This window comes from Oryctolagus cuniculus, chromosome 6 (genome assembly GCF_051225735.1).
Source record: "Oryctolagus cuniculus isolate XC-2025 breed Fujian yellow rabbit chromosome 6, ASM5122573v1, whole genome shotgun sequence".
Taxonomy (NCBI): Eukaryota; Metazoa; Chordata; class Mammalia; order Lagomorpha; family Leporidae; genus Oryctolagus; species Oryctolagus cuniculus.
The window spans coordinates 160407037-160429534 of record NC_142872.1 but is presented as its reverse complement, the minus strand read 5'-3'; the positions used below and the strand labels follow the sequence as shown (position 1 = coordinate 160429534).

The 22498-nt window shown below is 57.0% G+C and overlaps 1 protein-coding gene and 1 long non-coding RNA gene across 3 annotated transcripts in view; one reads left to right on the top strand and one right to left on the bottom strand.

The window, feature by feature from the left end:
• ZFAT (zinc finger and AT-hook domain containing) overlaps positions 1–15205 on the top strand; it is a 205569-nt gene extending 190364 nt beyond the window's left edge. For both annotated transcript variants that reach the window (XM_070075863.2, XM_070075861.2), the window contains exon 16: positions 14369–15205. In XM_070075863.2, coding sequence (XP_069931964.2) covers positions 14369–14608 — 240 coding nt within the window. In that variant the 3' untranslated portion in view covers positions 14609–15205. The remainder of the gene's footprint in view (positions 1–14368) is intronic.
• LOC149126348 (uncharacterized) lies at positions 14569–19903 on the bottom strand. The gene is made up of 2 exons (XR_016236028.1): positions 19764–19903; positions 14569–19437 (listed from the first exon to the last, which is right to left on the bottom strand). It is a non-coding gene; the product is annotated as an uncharacterized LOC149126348 (long non-coding RNA).
• Between the last annotated feature and the right edge of the window lie 2595 nt (positions 19904–22498).

The following is a 22498-nucleotide window of genomic DNA, read 5'->3' as shown; positions in this document are numbered from 1 at the left end:
TCTCCTTCCGCTTCTCCCTCTTCTCTTGTGCAGAGGGTTTGTTGAGTGTGAATTAGGTAAGAGTCCTCCCACGCTTTCACTACGCAGTGCTGTCCGACTGGGGAGCCCACCTGGCAGGGAGCAGAGGTACTTCCCCTAGGGTGTCTTCCTTGGGGGCAGCCTGCAAGTGGCCCAGTGTTATCAGGCCAAGTGACCGGTCTGGTGCTGAGCAGAGAGGATTGTCCTGGGGAGCTTTCCTTGGGGGGAGGCTGAGACCACCTGGGCACGACTTTGTAGTGTAAAATACTGGGCTGCTTCCAACTTATGCTTCTAACTTCCTAACTAACAGTTTGGGGCCGGGGTTGGGGTTGCAGTGGCCCTGACAGAGCTGTCCCCCCACTCTGGAGGAGCCATAAGGAGGCCTTTCTCCTTGGATTTGCCACTGGACGGCTCTTCAAGCCGGCCCTTGCTTTGCATTCCCATTGGAGCACTCCCTCACCTCGCCTGCCAAGTAGAACTCTGGGCTCCCTCACCTCCCTTTCCTCCATCTGGTTTCCCGCCTGTAGGTGGCACCCTTGCCTTCCCATGTCCAAGCTGGGCCCTAGGACTGACTCTCACCCTAGATCTGACCTACCAGCACCTCCCCCAGGCTCCACCACCACCTGCCCGAGATCCCTCTGTCTCCAGCCCTTGGTACTCCAAATGTGGCCGCCAGTGTGTTAGAGGTGGGTGGAGGGCGTGTGCTCTGCTGCTGTGCGGCATCGCAGGTGTCCATGATCGGCGGCAAGGCCCCAGACATCTCAGAAAGCTCACAGGGCTGTGAATGTTCTCCCCGTAAAGGAAGGATAGAAACTCCAGGGGAAGGAGATGCTGATGACCCTGAGTTCATCCTCACCTGGGGTGGACACGGTCCACACCGTTACAGCCCACTGCATAGATGTGTGCAAATATTGTGTCCGTAAAAGAATGGGCACGGTGTGCCCCAGGCCAGCAGCATTGGCTCTGCCCCAGGCTCCTGCTGAGATCAGACCTGCACTGTTCCACCCGCTGGGCGCTGCCCGTGCTCATTAGCACTTGAGAAGCCTGGTTCATGCTGTCAGTGCCTGCCCCGGTTTGCTGGGACTGCTCTTCCCTGGCCCCCTTCCACCCCCTGCTGCTCCAGGAGCCACTCTTCACATGGAAAACACGGTGGCATGTTTAAAGATTGATTTATTTGAAAGACAGATTGAGAGAGGGAATGACAGAGAGAGAGAGAATGAATATCTTCCATCCACTGGTTTACTCCCCGGATGGCTGCAGTAGCCAGGTGTGATCCAGACCAAAGCCAGGAGCCAGGAACTCCCTCCTGGCCTCCCACATAGGTGGCAGGGGCGTAAGCACGTAGGCCATCATCTAATGCCATTGCAGGCACATTAGCAGGGAACTGGACTGGAAGTAGGAGGGCTGGCACTCTGAAATGGGATGCCAGTGTTGCAGCAGCGGCTTAGCCCCTGTGCCACCCTGCTGGCCCTAGAGTGATCTTTTAGAGGTATCATCAGATTAGAGCAGCCCTCACCTACAACCCTCCAGTGACCTAAAAAGGCTCCAGTAAACTCGCACTGGAACCTCACCATGACCTCCCAGGCCCACGGCCGCCTCCCTGCAACCTCAGTCTCCTTTTCTGTTGCCCATGAGCCCCTGGGCCTCTGCTGAGCTGACCCCCACCTGCGGCCCTCAGATCAGGCGCAGTGGGGCTGGCTTCTCAGTGATGCGCTCTCAGCGAGGGCGGGGCCCCGTGAGTCCTGCTCCCCAGGACTTGGGCGCATGCTGAGCTGTTGCTCCCGGATTGTGTTGTTGGATGGCACAGCTGGCCCCCAGTAGGGAGCTACGCCAGGTGGGCCTCCCCCGATCCCATGCGCCCTGAAAGCAGAGCCCTCCCCCACCAGGTGGCAGACAGACCTCAGCACAATTAGAAGCAGGATTGGGTTGTGGTCCCTGCTGCCTTTGTGGTAATGGAACGTGAAAACCGTCACTAAATCGGTAGCCCAAGGAGAAACAAAGCCCCCTTTGTTCAGGCCAGGTGTGTCTGGGATACCCTGCAAGGCAGGATCCTGGCCCAAGGAAGGCCTGGAGGCACTTGTGTGCTTCCTGTTTCCCCAGGAGCAGGGCCCAGGTCCCTCGAGGAGCTCAAAGTTCACTCCTCATCCCCTCCACGCCACTGGCATGTGACGAGGGACAAGTGAGTGGCCAGATGGCCATCGCCCATAAGGAGTCCTGGCCTGCCTGTGCAGGCTGTTGGAAGTGGATGACCCCAGACAAGCTGCTTCCCATCCAAGCAAACCCCAGCTGCAGGTTCCTGCTTGTCCCGGCCCCTCCAGGGGTCGCCGTGGTGCTTCCTCCCATGCCGGGGCTGTTAGCAGCAGGGCCGAAGCTCTCCTGTCCCTTCTAGGCAGTGGTGCAGATGGGAGAGCAGGAGACACCCCTGCCGGGTCATGGTGCTTGGCACAGCAGGCTGTCCACGGGGCCTAGCTCCCTGTCTAGTTGCAGGGCCATGAGAAGCACTGGAGATTGGTCTCATCCACGACTGGAATCTCCAGTGCTTGGCAAAGGGTTGGGTGCATTTAGAGGCATTCACATCAATGAACGCAAGATCACGTGGCAGGAGGCCCAGCCGTGGGGCCGGGCTGCCTTCTGTGCGACCTGCTCGGAGCACCCTCAGGATGTCCAGGCTGCTGAGGGTGCTTGCCTGGGGAGCCTGGGCCATAGGCCCTCCCCTGGGTGGACTGCACAAGGGGTGTCTCCTGAGAAACCCGTTTGTAGGTGTCGCCCCAGGTCCGCGTCACAGTGAGAGTCCTTGGTTTGACCGGTAGTGTGGCGATAGAGCCAGGCTTCCTGCACTTGAGCCTTGGATCCGTCCCTCAGTGCCTGACCTTGGGTTAAGCCCTTCTTCTCTTTGAACTTTTGTTTCCTCATCTGCAAAATGTTAAAATAATAGCATCTACCCATGGGGCCGTCCTGTGGATTGTATCTGATTATGCAAATGAAGGAGTCAGCCCCGTGTCAGGCGCGTGCCAAGCCTCCCTCGAATCTGAGCTCTCCTCTTTGTGGAAACAGCACGGCTCCTTCAGTCTTGGCGTGGAGAGTTCAGCCTCAGTTTCTGGTGGCTTCTGTTCAGGAAGCAGGTTGCACCGCACGGGCTGTCCTCCAGGCTCTGTGCTTGGGGTGCATCAGACATGGCGTGTTTCATACGAGGGCTTATTGCTAGGTCCAGGTCCCTAAATAAACCGCACAGTTGCATCATGGGAATCAGCATTGTTGTGGCTCACAGTAGAGCCTCTGGCTGCTAGCAAAGCCCCGGGAGTGGGGGGGGGCATTCCAGACTGACTGTGTCTCCTCCAAATTCAAACTCTGAGGTCTCATCCCCAGTGTGGTGCGTCATTAGGAGGTGGGCTTTGGGAGAGGTGCTTAGGTCCCTAATGGGATTCATGGAATCCTCGTGAGTGGGATCCATGCCTGAGTAAGAAGTGAGAGGGCTGGGCCCCTCTCTCTGCACCATACAGGGAGATGAGGGTCCAGCAGTCGCTGCCTGGAAGAGGCCCTTCCCCAGGGCCCACTGTGCTGGCGCTGGATCTCAGACACCCAGCCTCCAGCACTGGGAGAGGAGGTTCCTGCTGTCAGCCACCCGTTCTCAGCACTTGCTGTTGCAGCCTGAGCTGACATGGAGGCTGGCTGGGCACTGAGTGAGAGGGACTCACGGGGGTGACCCCAGCCCAGAAGCAGAGTCGGTGCTGGACGGCCCTCCTGCTCTGAGAGAGGGGTGCAAACAGTGCAGGGTGCGGCCTGTGTGGATCTGATGGATGGGAAGTGGTGTCCCTGGGGCCTCTGCTCACGTCAGCCCGTGAGTGAGTGCCAGTGCTCAGCAGGAGCAGGGATCGCCAGTTTGTCGAGTGACTTAAATGGCTCCTGGTTTGCTGTGATTGCTACAAACAACAAATGCAAGCACTCTTCCCCCGGGAGCTTGGTTTCCCTACCGTGGGCAGGGCTGTGGCTCAGTGGTGGGGACCGTCCTCTGCTCCCTTATCCAGCAGGGCTCCCCTGGGGTTTCCTGTGGGCCTCAGGTCACCCTTGTCGAAAGACAGGGAGAGAAACCTCTGGAGCAGACAGATTGCTGACTTGGGGAGAAGAGTGTTCCCCAGCTGGCACAGAGGGGGCGAGTCCTCGGGGTGGCATTGGAAAGGCGAGGGTCCATCCTGTCCCATTTCTTGCTTTTTCATTTTTAAATGTATTTATTTATTTGGGGGGAGGAAGGGAAAAAAGGGGGGAACTTCCTATCTACTGGTTCAGCCTCCAAACGCCCACAATGGCAGGGCTGTACCAAGAGCAAATCCAGGAACTGGGAGCTCAATCCAGGTCTCCCGCATGGTGGCAGGAACCCCAGTACTTGAGCCATCACCACTGCCTGCCAGGGTCCATATTAGCAGGAAGCCGGGATCAGAAGCCCGAGGTTTCCTAAATGGCGTCTGGTAAGACACAGGGCCCGCACCTGCCCCATGGCCACATCTTCATCCAGCACCTGCAGTCGGCAACCAGAAAGGCTGGAGCCCCCGAGGAAGCGGACTCAGCGGGCTGTGGGGCGAGCAGGCGGGCGGGTGGGGACGTTTCTGTGAGGAAAAGACCTGCCATGCAATGGAGGGGGTTGCCGGAGCCCCAGCACTCCTCTGTGCGGGGGTCTCCGGGTGGGGCTCACGTCTCCTCCTGAGTGAGGTGCCTGGCCCTACAGAAAGCAGAACCTCAGTGTGTGAATGCTGAGAGGCCTGGGCAGTCAAGAATTACGCACAAGAGGCTTGTCTGGGTATCAGAAGATGCCTGCAGCCAGTAGGACGCTGCCACCCGCCTCCTTCCCTTTCTCGGGGAACGCTGTCTGATCTGTCCCTGGACAGTTCTAGGTGTCTCCTGGGGTGCACGTTAGAATAACTGGGTGCTTGTTGAGCCCCTGCCCCGTGTCAGCAGAGGCTCTGTGGACGTGGTGTGCAGGGGGACGCGCTGAGCACACAGGGTCCCCTGTCCCCCGTCCATCGGGCACAGGAACAGGCGGCAGACACCTCCTCCTGGGAGGACTGGCATCGGTGGAGGCGTAAATACGTGTCCGGGCCCCGGCGGCGCTCACCTGTCTTGGTTCTTGCACACTCTGTGAATGTTGCTCTTCCCCTTTGACCACATTTAATGGAGGGCGGGGCTGCTGTTTTCCTAGTTAGAGGACTTTCTGGGTCAAGCTGGATTGCGCCAGCTCCCTGAGCACGCAGCAAGCATGTGGTGTTCTGGCCACACACACTGCTTTCTGCTGCCCAGTGGCTTAGTTTGGCCGATGTGGGAAAACGCTTCTCCTCCTTTCATGGTGCAGAGGCCAGGAGGAAGCCGCAGAAGAATGATGTATTCAGGAGCCAAAGTTGTGTGTGAGGGACGGGGACAGGCAGTGGGCAGGGCAGGGAGGTCCTTGCCTGTCCAGCTGGGGGTTGGGCTTCATGCTGGGGGTGACACGAAGCCAGTGACTGGAGGAGAACCAGAGGCCCCACAGGCGTGTCCTTGGCTTCGAATTCTCTGCCCCCCAGTTCATCATGGAGGGATTTTTTTTTTTTTAGGAATTTTTACATGTTTTTTTTTTAATTAAAGAGAACAGCTTTCATATAGTTCATAGATACTATTCTAGGAATATACCTCCTCCCTTCCTCTTTCTTTCTTAATTTTTGCAATAACATTTTTAATTTACTTAATAGTCACAGACTTAATGCTCCTGCAAACAGAGTTCAGCAGGTACAAAGTAGGAAGCCCACTTTCAGCAGGAATACAGACAAGGGCTAGGAACAATAACAAATCCCTAGATGTCAGTGTAACTCCTACACGTTGCATTTTTCCTTTGGAGGAAGCTCTCAGCCTGTCGGAGCCAGCCCTTCACAGGGGCTGAGCAGGAAGGCCTGCTGCCTGGCTTTTCCCCGGGGCTGCGCGAGAGCTGAGTGAGATCAGGGCCTGGGGACACTGTAATGGTGGCAGGCTGCCTGCTGGGCTCCGTGGAAGAAGCGCTGGGATGCAGGGAGCAAGTTGCACCCTAAGAAGCAGGCAGATAAAGTGGAAAAGAGGTGTGAGCAGGGGAGAGTTCTGCTGCAGGTCTTTGCCGAGACTGGGTGATAGTGAGCAGTGCCCGTGCAGGGGTGGCCTCAAAGCCACGCCCACACCCTGCCTATGCCCATGCACATAGATCCATATGCACGCAGGAAAGCTGTACACACGCATGTCCATACTCCCCACATGTACATGCAACCCATGGAAACACATCCATGCTCACAGATATACACATATACACCAGTGCATGATATCCACAAACACAGCAACATACCTGCATATTCACATGCACACGCATGTATCATATATAGGCGCGCACATACACACAGACTCCTATCACCCGTATCCAGCCCGTTTGCTCATGAGAGTCTGTGTTTTCTAAAAATTTATTTTATTTATTTGAAAGAGTTACAGAGGGAGAGAAAAAGAGAGGCAGACAGACAGACGGAGAGATTTTCCATCTGCTGGGTTACTCCCCAGATGGCCATAACAGCGGAGTCTGGGCCAGGCTGGAGCCAGAAGCCTGGAGTTTCATTCAAGTCTCCCACGTGGGTGCAGGGGCTCAACTCCTGGGCCATCTTCTGCTGCTTTGCCCAGGCCGTCGGCAGGGAGCTGGATTGGATGTAGAGTAACTGGCATTCATATGGGATGCTGGTGTCGCAGGCTTAACCCTCTGCATCGCAACACCGGCCCCAGGAGCCTGGCTCCTTTGATTCTCTGATTCTGCTTTGGTGCCCTGACAACCGTGTTCTCCTGGCCGAGTTCTGCTTCCCTCAGGGGGCCTGGTGTGGGGCCGACTCCTAGCAGGTCCTGAGAACCAACAGGAGCGCCAGCCAGAGCAGGATACCTAGTGGCTTCTCTCTTCACTTCCTGGGCGGCAGGACTTCCGTGGACTTCCTGGGCTTCCGTGGACATTGATGCGTCCTCAGGGAGGGCAGTTCCCCAGGATGCAGTGAAGTAAGTAGGAAGCCGGCCCTGCTTACTTAGGACGCATTTAAAATGTTTACGACGCCTGGAGCAGGTGACCTCCCAGTGGTGGTGCTGAGGTGGGAGATGGCGCTGCAGCCCCCACCCCCTGGGTAAGACCGATGTCACCCCACAATGCTCCATTCTGGGGTCTTTGCATTTTAGGACCGTTATCTTCCTTTATGTGCCATTTCTTTTTCTTTTTTTAAATTAAAGATTATTTATTTATTTATTTATTCGTTTATTTAAGCAACAGAGAGATGCGGGGCAAAGGGGAGAGAGTGACTGATCTTCTATCCACTGCATCACTCCCCAAATGGCCGCAACAGCCAGGTCTGGGCCAGGCTGAAGCCAGGAGCCGGGGACTTCATCCTGGACTCCCACATGAGCAGCAGGGGCCCAAATACTTGAGCCATCATCCACTGCTTTCCCACATGCACTGGCAGGAGGTGGGGTCTGACTCCAGCCGGTGCTCTGATATGGAATGCCAGCGTCACAAATGATGGCTTAACCTGCGGTACCACAGTGGTGGCTCCTGTGGACCACTTCTTTATAGGCTGAGAGCCAAGTTCAAGCACTGTGCCAGGTTCAGCCTGGCCTGCTGAAAGCCTGGAGATTCCAGTGCCCCATCAGGAGTGGACTCCCCAAGGCCCCTGAGGACTGTGGCCTGAGACCCCCTGCACAGGCCTGTGGGGAGCTCGGGCACCAGGAAGGGTTTGTGTGGTATTTTGAGAGCCCTGGGAGAAAGCTGTGATGCAGATATGTGCTGTATCATATTCCACCAGCTGCTCTAAAAAATGTTGTTTTCAGTACCCAGCTGCCACGAACATTGCTCTTTTTCTCATGGCCGCCTCATGGGGTCAGCCATGAGATGCCTTCAACTCTTTCGCTCATGGGTTCTGTTTTTCCTGTTTTGATGTGTATCTCTGGGCCACTTTGAGGTCCTGGGAGACACTGGGGTGGGTGTGGCCTCTGACGGGGAAGCACCAGGGTTAAGGATCCTTAGGGATCAGGTTTCAGAGGGGGTGGGGGAGTGTGCCTGGAAGGTCAAGTGCAGCCCTCCAGAGGAGGCGTCCTGGGCAAGCTTCCCCGCGGGCCACCTCTCCCTGTGGTCTTCCTGTTGGGCTTCCTGCCCGTGTCAGTGAGCCGGGCTCCTGCAGCAGGTCGGCCTGGTCCCTGGGAGTCTGAGGCATCCTTACCAGCATCCGTTTCTGAGGCTTGGCATGCTTTGGCAGCAGAGGGCTTCAGTGCATTTTTGTTAAAGTGGAGACAGAGCCTGGAGAGAGACAGGGCCGGGGTCAGTGCTGGAGGCCAGTGGAGAATCAGGAGGAGGGTGTGTGGCCCCCAACACTGCAGTGTCCCCCTGGGCTGAGCTTGGTGCTGTGTCCACCAAAGGCGCAGGGGCCCAGGGGAGCAGGAGCATGGCCTGCACAGAGCCGCCTGTGGCCAGGAGGGGGAAGGGTAGGCGTGTGCAGATGGGCAGCCTTGTATCCGTTTCATCCCCATCCCCATGTTGGGCTGGGCGCTCTGGGCACCATGAGTACCGAGTGCTGTCGCTGAGATGTTTCACGCTGCACCTGGCTCACGGCAGGCACTTCCTATCCTTACAGGTTGTTTGGACGGCTCTTAGCCATGAGAAAACAAGTACCCCCTCCGAGCCTTGGCTGTGCTTGGCTGTGTCTCCAGCGCCGTGTGCGTTTGCTGCTTTCTCCTTCACTCAGTGATTTCAGGGAAAATCCATTTGGTGTCCACCCCCAGGCCAGGCCCTGCGCCAGCTCCTGGCTGTGGTCACTGCTGACCACACTGCTTGTGGCTCCAAGGTGTCACCGTGTACAGGGAAAGATGTTACGCCTGACAGAGCATTGCTGCCTGCAAGGCTCCCGGGGCAGTCAGTACCCTCTGGGATACCAGAGCCTGGGATTTCCCCCTGTACAATAAGAGAGTTGGCCCTCTGGGACTTGGGAGCCAAAAAGGCTTCTCCATGGACAGGCTCTGTCTTCCCTGCTTTCGTGCCCTGGGGAGGCTCAGAGCCAGGGCGGCAGGGCCTGGAACCTGCAGCTCCTCCACGAGACTCTGTATCGTCACTTCCAGCGCTGCCGTGGGTGGGTGACTCAGTCCATTCTGCTGTTGTAACAGAATGCCACAGGCTGGAGACTGATAAATGATGGTGTTTGTTTGAAAGGCAGAGTTAGGCAGACAGAGAGAAAGTCTTCCATCGCTAGTTCACTCCCCAAATGGCCACAATGGCCGTGGCTGGGCCAATCTGAAGCCAGGAGCCAAGAGCTTCTTCTGGGTCTCCCACATGGGTGCAGGGGCCCAAGGACTTGGGCCTTCCTCTGCTGCTTTCCCAGGCCATAGCAGAGAGCTGGATCAGAAGTGGAGCAGCCGGGACTGAAACTGGCGCCCATACAGGATTCTGGCACTGCAGGCGGCGGCTTCCACAGTGCAAGCCTGAGAGGGGTCTTCTCTCTGCTGGTTCATTTCCCAAATGGTGACAACAGCCAGAGCTGGGTTAGACTGAAGACGGGAGCTTCATCCAGGTCTCCCACGTGGGTGCAGGGGCCCAGGCACTTGGGCCATCCTCTGCTCCTTTCACAGCTGGGACTTGAACCGCAGTCCAGGCAGTGGCTTTACACACTACACCACAACATCAACCCCAACAATGGATTTTTTAAAAAAATATTTATTTCTGGGGCTAGCACTGTGACATGTAGTGGGTTAATCCATTGCTTGCAGCACCAGCATCCCATATAGGTGCTGATTTGAGTCCTGGCTGCTCCACTTCTGATCTAGCTCCTGCTGATGGCCTGGGAGAGCAGTGAAGGTTAGCCCAAGTGCTTGGGCCCCTGCATCCGGCTGCTGCAGCCATTTGAGGAGTGAGCTAGTGGATACAAGACCTCTCTCTCTCTCTCTCTCTCCCTCACTCCCTCTCTCCTTCTCTCTGTCTCTCCCTCTCTTTCCCTCTCTCCCTCTCTCTCTCTCTCTGTAACTCTGCCTTTCAAATAAAATAATCTTTAAAAAATTTAAAAATATTTATTTCATTTATTTGAAAGGGAAAGAGAGAGATCTCCACACTTTACTCTTCAAATGGCTGCGGTGGCCAGGCCTAGGCCAGGCCAAATCCAGACTCCAGAACTCCATCTAGTTCTCCTACGTGAGTGCCAGGGGTCCAAGCACTTGGGCCATCTTCCACTGTCTTCCCAGGCACATTAGCAGGGAGCTGGACCAGAAGCGGGGCAGTGCTCTGACACAAGATGCCAGCGTCGTGTTTTCTTGGCCTGCTGCACTACGATGCCAGTGCTGGCAGTGGGTTCTGTAGATTGGAAAGACCAAGGGCCTGGCAAGGGCATCAGGCAAGCGCTGCCTACGCCTGGGGGAAGGGTGCGGGAGCACATGTGAGACAGCAGGTGGGCTACGCTTGTCCTGTCCCGGGGCACGTAGTCCCGTGATGGGGGCATTTGTCCATCCCTGCGGGGAGAGCCCTCAAGACCAGGTCACCTCACAAACGTCCCCAGAATGTCCCCTAGTCACAGCGTGAGTTTTGGAGGGGGGACACTGGGCCACAGCAGTCATTCTAGAAGAGCGTAGACACCTGCTGTGTGCCCACGAGCACTGGGCCGCCCTTGCTCCCGGAGACTCCTGGCTTAGTCGGGAGGTCTGTGCCGAAATGGATCACGGTGCAAAGCCCACGCGAGGCGGCTCCGCGGGGCTCCACGGGAGTGACACAGGGGCGGGATTCCTGAGCTGGGAGACTTCGGGATTTCTGTGATTGTTGGGAGGGGAGCTGGAGGTGCAGAAGGCAGGACGGGCAGGGAAGTGGGGATCAAGCAAGACCGAGGCGGCTGGAGTCACCCTGGCCGCCTGGCACTGCACAAGTTGTCCCGTCGTTTGCCCAGTAAGTGGCCGTGACAGGGTGACACCCAGGACGAGGGGATCTGGGCGGGAGTCGGCCCCACAGCAGCAGCAGCAGCAGACCCCACAGAGAGCCCAGGTGCTGGCTGTGATCCGGCCTGGATTCCAGAACACTTGAGGTGGGCAGGACCACAGAACGCGGTGCCTGACGGAGGGACTCGTGAGTCCCACAGGGGAAGGTTTTCTGTTACGCTATCATTTAGCTGAATGACATGTCAGATACAGCACTTGGGGAAAAGGGGTGCCCGCCTCGGGACAATGGCTCTGTGGAAGCCTTACTGCTACTGTGGAGAACAATTTTAAGCCTGTGCTAATAGACTAAGCCACTCGAATGCTTATTTTGAATAAGGGACTGACTGAGGATTAAGCCATCAGCCTTAGACTGATCAGGACGGGCTAGGGACAATAATCTAACTGTCTGGGACATGTGGCACCTGAGCCACTGTCACCTGCCGCTGCACCTGCCGAGGATGGTCTCTGGACTCAGGATCACAGAGACCCATGCCTGTGGCGCGTAGGGCAGAGTGGGATGAGGGAGAGAGAGTGGGGCGGGGGCCTGTAGGGAGGCTGTCCTTCCGTGGGGAGGGCAGAATAAAGAGAGTTCAGGGGAGAGGAGGGTGGAGAGGCGGCGACTGCCCCTGCTGCTGGTGAGAGGAAGAGGAGGTGCTCGAGAGTGGGGGGATGGAGTGAGTGGAGGGCTGTGTGTTCCCGAGATGCCGGCTTCTCAGGTCGGGGGGTGGGGTAGAAGATTCAAGGGGAGGCCCTCAGTCATCCACCAGGTTTTCCCAGGCCCACGCTTCCACCGTCTCTCTCTTGAAAGGAAAGTGAAGATGATGGGAAAGAACTAAGTAAGAGGTGGGCAGGGCACCAGCATCACATCACAGGAATCGATGAGCCAGAGGAGAGATTGCGGAAAAAGGGGGAAGGGAGTCACAGCTCTAACCCAAAGGCCGGATCCTTTGCTCCCTCCTCACCCAGGGCACCAAATGTAAGAAAAAGGGGTGCAGAACAGAGAGGTAGGGCACGAGTTTGCAGCCAGTCTGAATTTATTCCGAGAAAATAAATCCGCAGAGGTGGGTGATGGAGCACGTGGCAGAAGCAGGCTGGGCCTCTTCATGCCTTAGGTGGGCTGGGGTGGGGGTGGGGCAGTACTGGTCCCTTGAAAGAAAGCAGGGTAACAGGAACCTGACATGGCTGAGGCTCGTGCCCTTGTTCCATCACCCAGTCTCCTGTCAGGTACTGTCTTTCCTAGTAAAATAAACCAGCGCTTAATTCTGAAGCCTGGCTCATGCTACATTTTCCCCATTAAGTGAAACAAACAGTGGAGGAAGAAGAGGGAAGGGAGGGAGGGAGGAGGGAGGAGGGAAGTCCAGTTTAATGTATCAGTGATTCCACCTGGTAGCTGCACAGATCATGTGACTTCCGTCAGTCCAAATAGAAAGTTCCTCCGTGTCCACAACAGGGGAGCCTCCAGAGCCCACCCAGAGGTGCCTGTTCCGCCTTTCTGAACTAAACACGGCCCACCCAGCTGTTGACATGTGCCTTCTCGCTCCCAGTATTGGGATGATCTCAGGGCTGGAATGCGACCCTCTGAGCTGATGGGGCCCTTGGCATCATGGCCCATCGCAGATGGATGGCTTGTGGAGTGGGGCGCCGCCCAGTCTGAGTCACCTCAGGCTACCTGGGAAACCTGCCGCTCCCCACATCTGGGGATCCCTGCTCCCTCCCTTCTGCCTGGAGCCCGTCCTCCCGGAGCAGCTGCGCAGAGCCCCACAGCCCCGAGCTGAGCTGCTCGGGGCGACTGTGACTCTCCACCGTGACGCCGCGTGAGTGCCTGTCGTGGAGTTGGGCGCTTAGCGGGTCATCTCGTGGCCAACACTGAGAACCGCTGTGTGCCAGGCAGGTGGCGAGCTTGGCCCTAGGGAGGCAGCTAAAGCAAGACAGCATGTTGCCTGCCCCGTCGGGCTCTCAGTCTAATGGTGGCTGGCAGTGATGAAAGTTTGTTGGGAGAATGATTGAGGGGCCACCATGCCTTCCAGGTCACAGCTGCGTAGGAAAGTGTCACTGGATGCGTGAAGAGATTGAAAGGCAGGGGTGTAATGAGGGATCCAGTCTGCAAACGCCGTCTCCTGTGATTCCCACAGCAGCCTTGTTGTGTTTAAATAAAGATTTATCTGAGAGGCAGCGTTACAGAGAAGGGGAGAGAGTGAGCGAGAAATCTTCCATCTGCTATTTCTCCCCAAATGGTTTCAACAACCAGGGCAGTGCCGGGAACTCCATCTGAGTCTCCCACTTTGGTGCAGGTGTCCAAACACTTGGGACACCTGCTGCCTTCCCAGGTGCATTAGCAGGGTGCCGGATTGGAAGTGGAGCAGCCAGGAATCATATGGGATGCTGGTGCTGGCAGGTGGCAGCTCGACCTGCTGGGCCACAGTCCTGCCCCCACCCCCAGCAGCCTTCTGACGTGGGCAAGCTGGTCGCTGTTTTACAATGGGAAGACAGGGAGGTAGGGGAGGTGCTTCCCGAGGCCTTGCAGCTGATACGTGGAGGAGCTGATGGCCACAGGTCAGTTAGTGCAGGACAAGGCATGCGTTCCTTCCACCCTGCCACAGGCACCCCTTGGACATGCGCGGGCCCTACACCCCTCCATCCCCCTGAGCACTCTCGTGTCCCACCCCGGCTCAGCAGCCCAGCACCTTCCCTCCTCCTGTGTTTGTGTTCTAATCCGCCAGCTCCAGGCTCCACCTCTCTAAGTCTTTCACATATCTTATTCCTCTTCTCAAGATCAAAACCAGCGCAGACCATGGGAGGTCAGCAAGAGCTGGCACGAGGCCTGGCCTGCAGTCTGTCAGCTTGGGGCTGTGGAGAAAGGCCTGGCTGAGGGCAGCAGGTGCTCTGCGCCCGCAGATGCTCGCTAGGCCTCTGCCCTCGCTGTGACATCAAGTTCTCACAGGCAGGCTGCTTCCGGAAGGGGGAGCATCAGTGCTGATGGACAGCACCTGGGGAAAACCTGTCTCACGCGGTCTGTCCCCTTCAAGAGCCGACCTCCCGGAGTGTGGGTGCGTAGACCTGGTTCCCCAACACCCCTGTGCTGCAGCGGGGGCCTCCACAGTGCCTTCCAGCCTCCATTCATTAGGTAGTTCCCACACCCCCGGAAGCCCTGGTGGCAGCTTGATGGCCAGCAAAGAGCTTGACTTTGGGTTTGAACTTGGGCTCCACCATTTACCCATGTTGCTTAGCGTCACAGAGACTTGTGCTTTATCCGTGAGATGAGCTTGGGCAGAGGGCTCCACGCAGCGTGGACAGGGCTCCTGGCATGTACTACTTGCTCTGTCGCCTGTGAGTGTGATTTTGCTCTCTTCCCTTGTGGCTGTCACCACCGGACCTGGGTGACCTTTCTCTTGCCCTCCCCCAGGTCACCGACGAGGAGCCCAGCTCCAACCACACGGTCATGATCCAGGAGACCCTCCAGCAAGCCTCCGTGGAGCTGGCCGAGCAGCACCACCTGGTGGTGTCCTCCGATGACGTGGAGGGCATCGAGACGGTGACCGTGTACACGCAGGGCGGAGAGGCCTCGGAGTTCATCGTCTACGTGCAGGAGGCCGTGCAGCCGGCGGAGGAGCAGGCTGTGGAGCAGCCGGCCCAGGAGCTGTAGAGGACAGCACCACCGCACAGCCACGGCCGCCGGCCTGGCTCCCAGAATGGCGCTCTCTCTGCCCTCGCCGCCCGGCCGCCCAGGCGGGACTCTCCACGTCCCCCTTGGGGTGGGCAGCGTGACGGGCATCACCAGCAATCCAGGAACCCCCGTCCCCAGCACACACGTACGCCCTTGCCCCGTAGTGTCTGCTTCTGGACAGACTTCTCTGTCACCTGCCCCACCTCTTCCCTCGCTTCAAGATCCAGATGGAGACTCCCAGGCTGTCTCCACATCCCTACCTCCCTGAGCCCCATCCAGGTGCCCAGACTTCATCAGGGACCACTATGCAGTCTGGCAAAAGGAGAAGCCATGACAGGAAGTGACCTTATGGTGCTGGAGTCACCTCTGGGTGGGGCGGGGATCGTCCTGGCTCCATGGACAAAGTCCCTCCTTCCTCAAGTGTCGGGGGTTCCTGTTGTCACGTGAAGTCACCGCAGCTCAGCCCCGTCCCAGGGTCTCAGCTCACCATCTTGGAATTCCGCTTGTAAGAGAAATGCACTTTTCTCACCTCCATCCTAAGGAGGTGAGGCGGATGGAATAAAAGCCTTTCCTGCCTGCCCGAGTCCTAGCGTCCTCAGTGCAGGGATGATTTACGCTTGAGTCCAGCCCTGACCCCTTTCCAAGGCCCAGTGCTTGGACTGCGGCCAGCGATGCGCCCCAAGGTGTTGCACTCGCTCTGCGGTGACCAGTCTCACTTGCCGTCCCCTGGCACCCAGCACCCCCTGCCCTGCCGGCTGGGAAGTGGCTGCCATCTCCTCTTGAATCTTAGGAGCAGTAGACCAATGCTTATGGCAGGTGTGGTGTGGCCAGCATCCCCAGGCTGCTGCTCTTGGTGGATCCCACGCATTTGGAGGTGGGGGCATCGAGGCAGGTCCTGCCGCACCTGTGCGCACCCGGGGTCCGGCCATCTTCACCCACTCTGATCCCCTGAGGACAGGACACGCTGCTTTTCTCCACACACGCCGCTTTCCAGTGACCTCATGTGGGAATGCTGGCACAGAGAGGTTAACTCACTTGTTCAGGGCCACACAGCAAGTGGCAGAACCAGGAATTGAGCCCGGGCAAGATCAGCTCTGGTAAGGATCGTGCCCTCTGCCACCTGACCCTCCCTTGTATAGTGGAGAAGACAGTGACTCGCGCAGGACTCTGCTATGGGTGAGCAGCCTGCCCTGGGTGACACTTAAGGTTACAAAGTGATGCACCTGGGGACCGCGTGCAGACACGGGCTCCTGATTGCTCTGGTACTGTTTGTATTTCCTGTGCCACCCTGTCACTTCCGTCTGTCAGCTCCAACACCAGGAAGGAGGAGCAGGGACTGAGGGTGGGGGCAGGTGCCCAGGACCCATGTCAAGTGTAAGCCAGCAGAACAGGAGGCCCAGGGCCAGCCTGAGGCCAGAGGCATGATGAGGACCAGCTAAAGAATCCCTGGGTCACTGGGTGGGGGGAGGCAGCTGAGGGCTGCTGAGCCAGCCCCTGGTCCCTCCCACAGGCGACCCTTCCGCTCGGCCACCAGCAGCTCTTGCACCCAGACAGGCGCTGCCTCTGTAGTGTGGCCTCACGTCCCAGCTCCCAGCTGTTAACACAGGCCGGGCCTTGAATAAGGAGTAGAGGCCGGAGCAGGACTTGGGCGAGCACACCACCTCCCCCATGTAGTGCAGGGGTGGATAATAATTGCACAAGGCATGGCCAGCTCCCTGCACATCAGGAACTCTGCAAGGAGCTTTCTATAGGTTCTGTGTTCAGCTCTCAGGTCAGCACGTGGTGGTGGTGGGGAGGGGGGCCCAGGGGACAGGTGTGCCCACCAGGGCGTAGATGAAGACTTGATGAGCAACCCCGTAGCTGGGCAGTTCTGGGGGGCGGGGTCGTGTGGGTGTGTAGGGGCAGCTCGGCCGCTCTTGGTGGTGGTTAGACTGTGGACATGACCTTCCAGTGTGGCTGAGTTGTGTGAGCTTCTCTCGGTTTTGCATTTCTGAGGAGGCAGCAATTCCGTTTTTAACCTGTATCTGTGGGGCTAATTTAGAAAATTAGTTTTTCTTGTAATCAGTATTTAAAATTCATTAGCTGTTGTCACTGATGATTTTCCCCCTGTTGTTTGGTTCTGTCTTCCTGGGCTGGAGGAAATACAACCCATGTGGTTCTACATGCTTTTCCCCCTCCACCCCTTTTAAAATTTCGGAATGAACTGTCCGTCATGCCCTTGAATGGGTTCCAGGTTTGCATCCATCACTTGCTCACGGTGGTAAGGCCTAGCAGGAAGTCTTTGCGAATCAATTAAGTAGACTAATACTTTGCTGGAGGGGAACAAAAGGAAAAAAAAAAAAAAAACACAAAACCATGCCAAGGGGGACTGAATTTACTACGCATCACAACATTTTCTCAGTAAATTATTTGCAAGTCAACTCAGTTCTTCTCTTAGTCATGACTGAGGTACATTGGGCTTTGACTTAGAAAATTCTAATCTGTCACTGCTGCCATCCACGCTGCAATTTAAGGCTTCGGTGGTTTCTGGTAGATAAAAGTTGTCCCACTTCCTGCAGGCTAAGCAGGCAGGGACGACTTGGTCTGTTACTATCACTGAGCAGACAAACGGGAAGAGAAAGGGCTGTGCAGACAGAAGGAAGCTGTGTTGGACCAGAGTCCTCTGGGGGAACCAGGCTCGGGACAGGGGCACCTGCTGCCTCCCCCACTCTGCATCTCTTCTCTGAGTCCCCGGAACCAGATGTGTGGGACACAGATGGCCCAGACAGCAGCCCTGCTCTGGGCAGGGTTGTGATGGGACAGAGAGGCTGGTAAGGGAGCCACTACTGGAACTGTTTGCAATGAATGTGTGGGTCCTGTGCAGTCCAGGGACAGAGAGGAGAGGGCATTAGCTGATGGGTTCTGCAGGCTGGAGTGGAGTGTTCACCTGTCTGTAGGTCACACGGAGCTGAGTGACTGAAAACCCAGTCAGGGGCTCAGTCCCCTATCAGCCAGCACTCTTTTGAGGACCCTGGTGGATCTGCGGTGAGCCACGGAACCTGTGCCACGATGGGTCAGAATCCCAGCTTGGGGTTACCTTCTCTCTGAGCTCAGTTTTCTCATCCCTAAAATGGAGGTCAACAACACCCTTGATGGAAATGTGCGGCTTCAGTAAGAGGATGCCTCTCAGTTTCCTGGCCAGCGTCCAGGAGGGCTGCCTCTCACACCTCTCAGGCCTCTTGTCATTTTTACTCCATGTATTTTTGTAGCCCCTCGAACGCACGGGTGGCAGCCTAGGTGGCGGGAGCCCCAGATGCCAGGAGAGACTCGGAAGGTCGCTGGTTTGCAGGGATTAGGATGGCTGCTTGGCGTGTAACACAAACGCAGAGCAGGGACCGTGGGGCACAAGGAGCCTGGGCTCGGGGCTGGCATTGGGGTGCAGCAGGTGGAGCCCACATCCCATGTGAGTGCTGGTTCTAGACCCAGCTGCTCCACTTCCAAACCATCTCCCTGATGATGCACTTGGGAAAGCAGCAGCAGATGGTCCAAATGCCTGGGCCCCTGCCACACACGTGGGAGACATGGAAGGCGTTCCTGGCTCCTGGCTTCAGCCTGGACCAGCCCCAGCCAATGTGGTCATTTAAACCAGCAAATGGGAGATTCATATTCTCTCTCTCTCTCTCTGTCTTTGTAATGTTGCCATTCAAATAAATAAGCAAATCTTTAATTTGTTTTTTTGTGCTGCTCCATTTTATAGACAAGCAAACTGCAGCGCAGAGAGGGAAGAGGGCTCAGCAGATGGCACAGAGCCCACGAGTGCCCGATGCTCCTGCTCGTCTCCTTGGCGAAGCGTGTGCGGAGAGGGCTGATGTCCCCACCACAGGCCTGGGAAGCTCCAGCCTCTGGGGCAGCCTCTGGCCCTTGCTACTGCTGCTTTCACCACCCAGGTCTTATGTCAGACGGGGCAGGAGGGACCCTTGGGAACAGATCATTACAGGTCCTCTCACTGCCAAGACAGGCTCCTCCCACTGGGGGCTCGCTGTGGGAACAGCCCTAAGAAAGCGGTAGGGCGGTCACTTCCTGTCCTTGTGGTTCTGACATTGGGCATCCAGTGGCTGCTGAGGGAAAGAGCCCTTAGCCTTGGACATCACAGCCAGAAGTGTATCCCTGGCCCTCTTAAGACCTTAGAACCCGTCCTGAGGTGCCTTGTCTGCGCAAGCACCTGCAAAGCCTGTAAACCTGGAGCCCTCCGTTCCCTCCCCTCCCCACCCCATCCGTCCTCATGCTTCCTGCCTGGGGCTTTACCATGGGGAAGTTGATGCCAAGCTCTTAGGGTCAAGGGAAGACTGAGCAGGGGGATACCTGGTACACGCTGGCAGAGGCTCAGCGGCAACACAGGGCAGCTGGTGGCATTGCAGTCCTGCTACAAGGACCTACCACCCCAGGAGGTGTCCAAACCACCCGTGACGTCTTCAGCATCTCCCTTGTCCTAAATCAGCCGGATCTGTTTCTGCGTGGTTGGGGTTGCATGCACCCAGCGCAGTGTAACTGAGGGAGTTTCTCACAAGCCCTGCAAACCGTCGTGTGTGTCGGGTGGGTGAAGGGCATCGTCTCAGCCTCAGCTTCTGCTGGCACCTCCTGCGTCGCTGATGTCCAAGGCCAGGCAGAGAGAAGGAAGGGGCCTGGTGTGCACGCTGCTTTCCCGTTCTGTCCTGCTGAACCGTGGTCTGCTCTGCGCTCCCGAGTCTTGGGCTCCAGAGGGGCAGGAGATGGAGCTTGTGTGGGCACAGACCTCCCGGGAAAGCCCAGATGTCAGAGTATGCGAGGGGCTGTGGTGGGGAGAATGTTGCAGGCTGAGGGCAGAGGGAGGGGAGGAGGGTCCCCCAGACAGGAGCCGCAGACCTCCCAAGCAGTGGTTCTTAGCTTTGGGGTTCTGAGCAGAGCCACAGACGTGCTCCTTGGGAAAGCATCGCACACACACGACCTCAGTGCACCTGCCAGGGATTCCTGGGCCTCGAGCTTAGGATCCTGGGGCAGATCGTTGGAGCTGTGGGTGCTTCCTTTCCCTCCCTGTGCACTGCAGGGTGGCCACGCCAGTGAGCGTTTGCTGAGTGCCGGTGACATCATCCCTCTACTGATGCTCTGCACATGTTACCTCTCAGTCCTCACACGTAGCCTGTGTTGTCCATTTCACAGATGCGGAAATCAAGGTTCTGGCCAGTTACTTTGCTTTAAGGGGAACACTTCCGTCTGCTGGGAATGAAACCCAGGCTGAGATTTGGATACACGCATGCCTGGCCTCAGCTCTCCCTCCAGCACCTGCTCCTCATCGCCTTCGTGCTGAAGCAGGTGGAACCTATGTCAGCTGCAGGTGCAGGACTGCTGTGGGGGGTGAGTGTGGGCCCACAGTAGGTTCAAATGGGAATGGAGCGTGCCGAGGTGATGATGCACCAGAAGGGGGCGCTAGGATGCCCAGCCAATACCCCAGGTTGGTGCCGGCAGGCAGCAGGAGCGGAGGGCTGGTGGGCTGTCCTGAGCAGTGGAAGTAGATGGTTCTTTGCTTCTGTGACAGCTCCAGCTCACCCTGGCTTTGGGCTCAGAAGAATCTTCATCCACACCTCACCTCTCCTAGCTGTGGGGCCCGGGAACAGCTCTTTAGATTCCTGAGCCCCAGTGCCTTCAAAAAAAAAAAAAAAAAAGTGGAGATATGGATGTGTCCGTGGCTGTCACATAGATGAAGGTAAGATGTGTTACCTGCCTAGCAGCTCAGCCGACTCAGAGCACCTGTGACTGAGGCCAGCCTGGTCGGGGGATGGAGTCTCTTCCATTGTCTGGGCCTCCGTCTCTGCCAGACAGAGCTTGGAGTTGGAGGGTCTCTGAGGTGCCCGCCCAACTGTCACTCACTGTGGGCTGGCATTAGCCCTGGACTACGCCTGGGAAGGAGGAGCCTGCATCGGGGCAACTCCAGGGCACAGCTCCTGTGCTGCATGGTTTCTGGCAACTTCCTCAGCCTCCCCACGCCTCGTTATCTCATCCATAGTGGGGATGTCCACCCCAATCTGTAGGGTTGATGGAGGCATCGGCTGTGGGAAAATCTAAGCCTTGCCAGCCGGTACCATTGGCATTCCAGGGTCCACTGTGGTCTCAGTATCTGGTAGACATTATTGCTCTGTCCACTGTAAGACAGCATTTTGCTTCTTCTAGACCTTGAAGGAATCCTAATAGAGCTGTGGGGTGGGCTTCTGCAGCCCTGGAGGAGCAGCTATTGTAGGTTTTGTGGGCTGTGCGATCTCCATCACTACACGTCAGCTCTGGCATGACAGCGCGGAAGCAGCTGCAGACTGTATGCTAACGAGGCAGGGTGCTTGTGGTCCAGAAAACTTAGGTGGTGAGGTAGTCTGGCCCACCTGCCTTCGGTGCTCGACCCTACAGGGCCAGCCGCTCAGAACCTGCACAGGTGTTTGTTTTGGTTTCCAGCCACCAGGCACCTTCACACCGGTAATCAGATTTCATTTTGACAAATGCAAGGCCATTTCTGAGAGGAAGAGAGGAGGGTCACTGATGGAGACAGAAGGGAGATGGAGCGGGGGGAGCTGCTCTGGACTGCTTCTGCCTCCGATTCCGCGGTGGCCCTGAGGCTGCCTCTCCTTGTCTCTGGGCCTCTGGCCCCTGCCCTAGGGAGGGGGCTGGGCTGTGGCCCTCTCCTGTTGGTTCCTTTCTGTTCCGATGTTCCCAGTCAGGCAGCCTTAGTGACGGTGCTCAGAGGAGAATGAGACATACATGTAGGGGGAAGAGCCTGTAATTAAACAGCCGAGAAATTAGGAGCGTCAAATGATTGCATCAGGGTGCTGCTGAAGCCCAGACACTGCTCTGCTCCGAGTCCCCAGGAAGCCCTCCCGAGGTGGAGTCTTCCTCCACACAGCGGTCACCCTGACCGGGTCTCCTTCCCGGTCCTCACTCTGAGACACCTGCTGGCCACTGCTGCAGCAACAGCTGCTGGGCGTTCCCAGCATGGGCTACTCTTAACTAAGCTGGACGATCTTTCTGGAGCTTGCAGACAATTCCTGCCCTCCACCTGGGCCAGAATGAGGGTCCTGCTCGTCCACCTGCCCCTGCCCTCCTGGAGAGGCAGGGACAGGGATGTGTCCCCCTAAAATTCAGACTCCAAGTCACTAACTACAAGCTGCATTCCTCCAGGCATCCCACCCTACCCCACCTCACATCAGAGCAGAATGTGAATTGTGAACCTGGCCCTGGGATTTAGTTAACGCCAGGAGGGTGCGCCCCTTGCCTGAGACCCTCCCCAGTGGCCAAGGCACTTCTGGTGAAGGACCCCAAAAGTGGTGCCCTTTTGTGACGACCCCAGAAACACAGACTCCAGACCAGGCGATGCAAAAAGCAAGAGGCAGTTTTATTTCATTTGCACAAATGGGCCCTCTGCTGCCGCAAGCAGCGAGAAAGAGAGGAGCCCCGAGCAGTTATCTCACACAGCTTTAAAGGGGCAAAACCACAAGATTAACATACTATAGGGTGGCATAAGTTCATTGGATAATTTTCAGCAATCGACCTAATATGGCAGTTTGGAAGCGGTAGGGAGGTATAGTCAGTGGAAAAGTACTAGGTCAAAGGGTATGACGGGGGGGGGGGGGGTCATTTGAGGAAGAGAAGCGGGCTGCTACGTGCCTTACGTGCCTCGCAGTTTCTTTGTTAAGCTTGAGCAAGCACAGGGGAGGGGGCTTATGTACATAACAGGATGTTCTGTTGCCGGTATCTCTGAATAGTAGCTAACTGCTTTCTCTGTGAACCAGTTTACTCCCCCATTTCCCAAGACTGTTTCTGGAACTGTTTGTCTCAGTTCCTGTTCTTTTCTATTTCATCAAGGCCACTTTT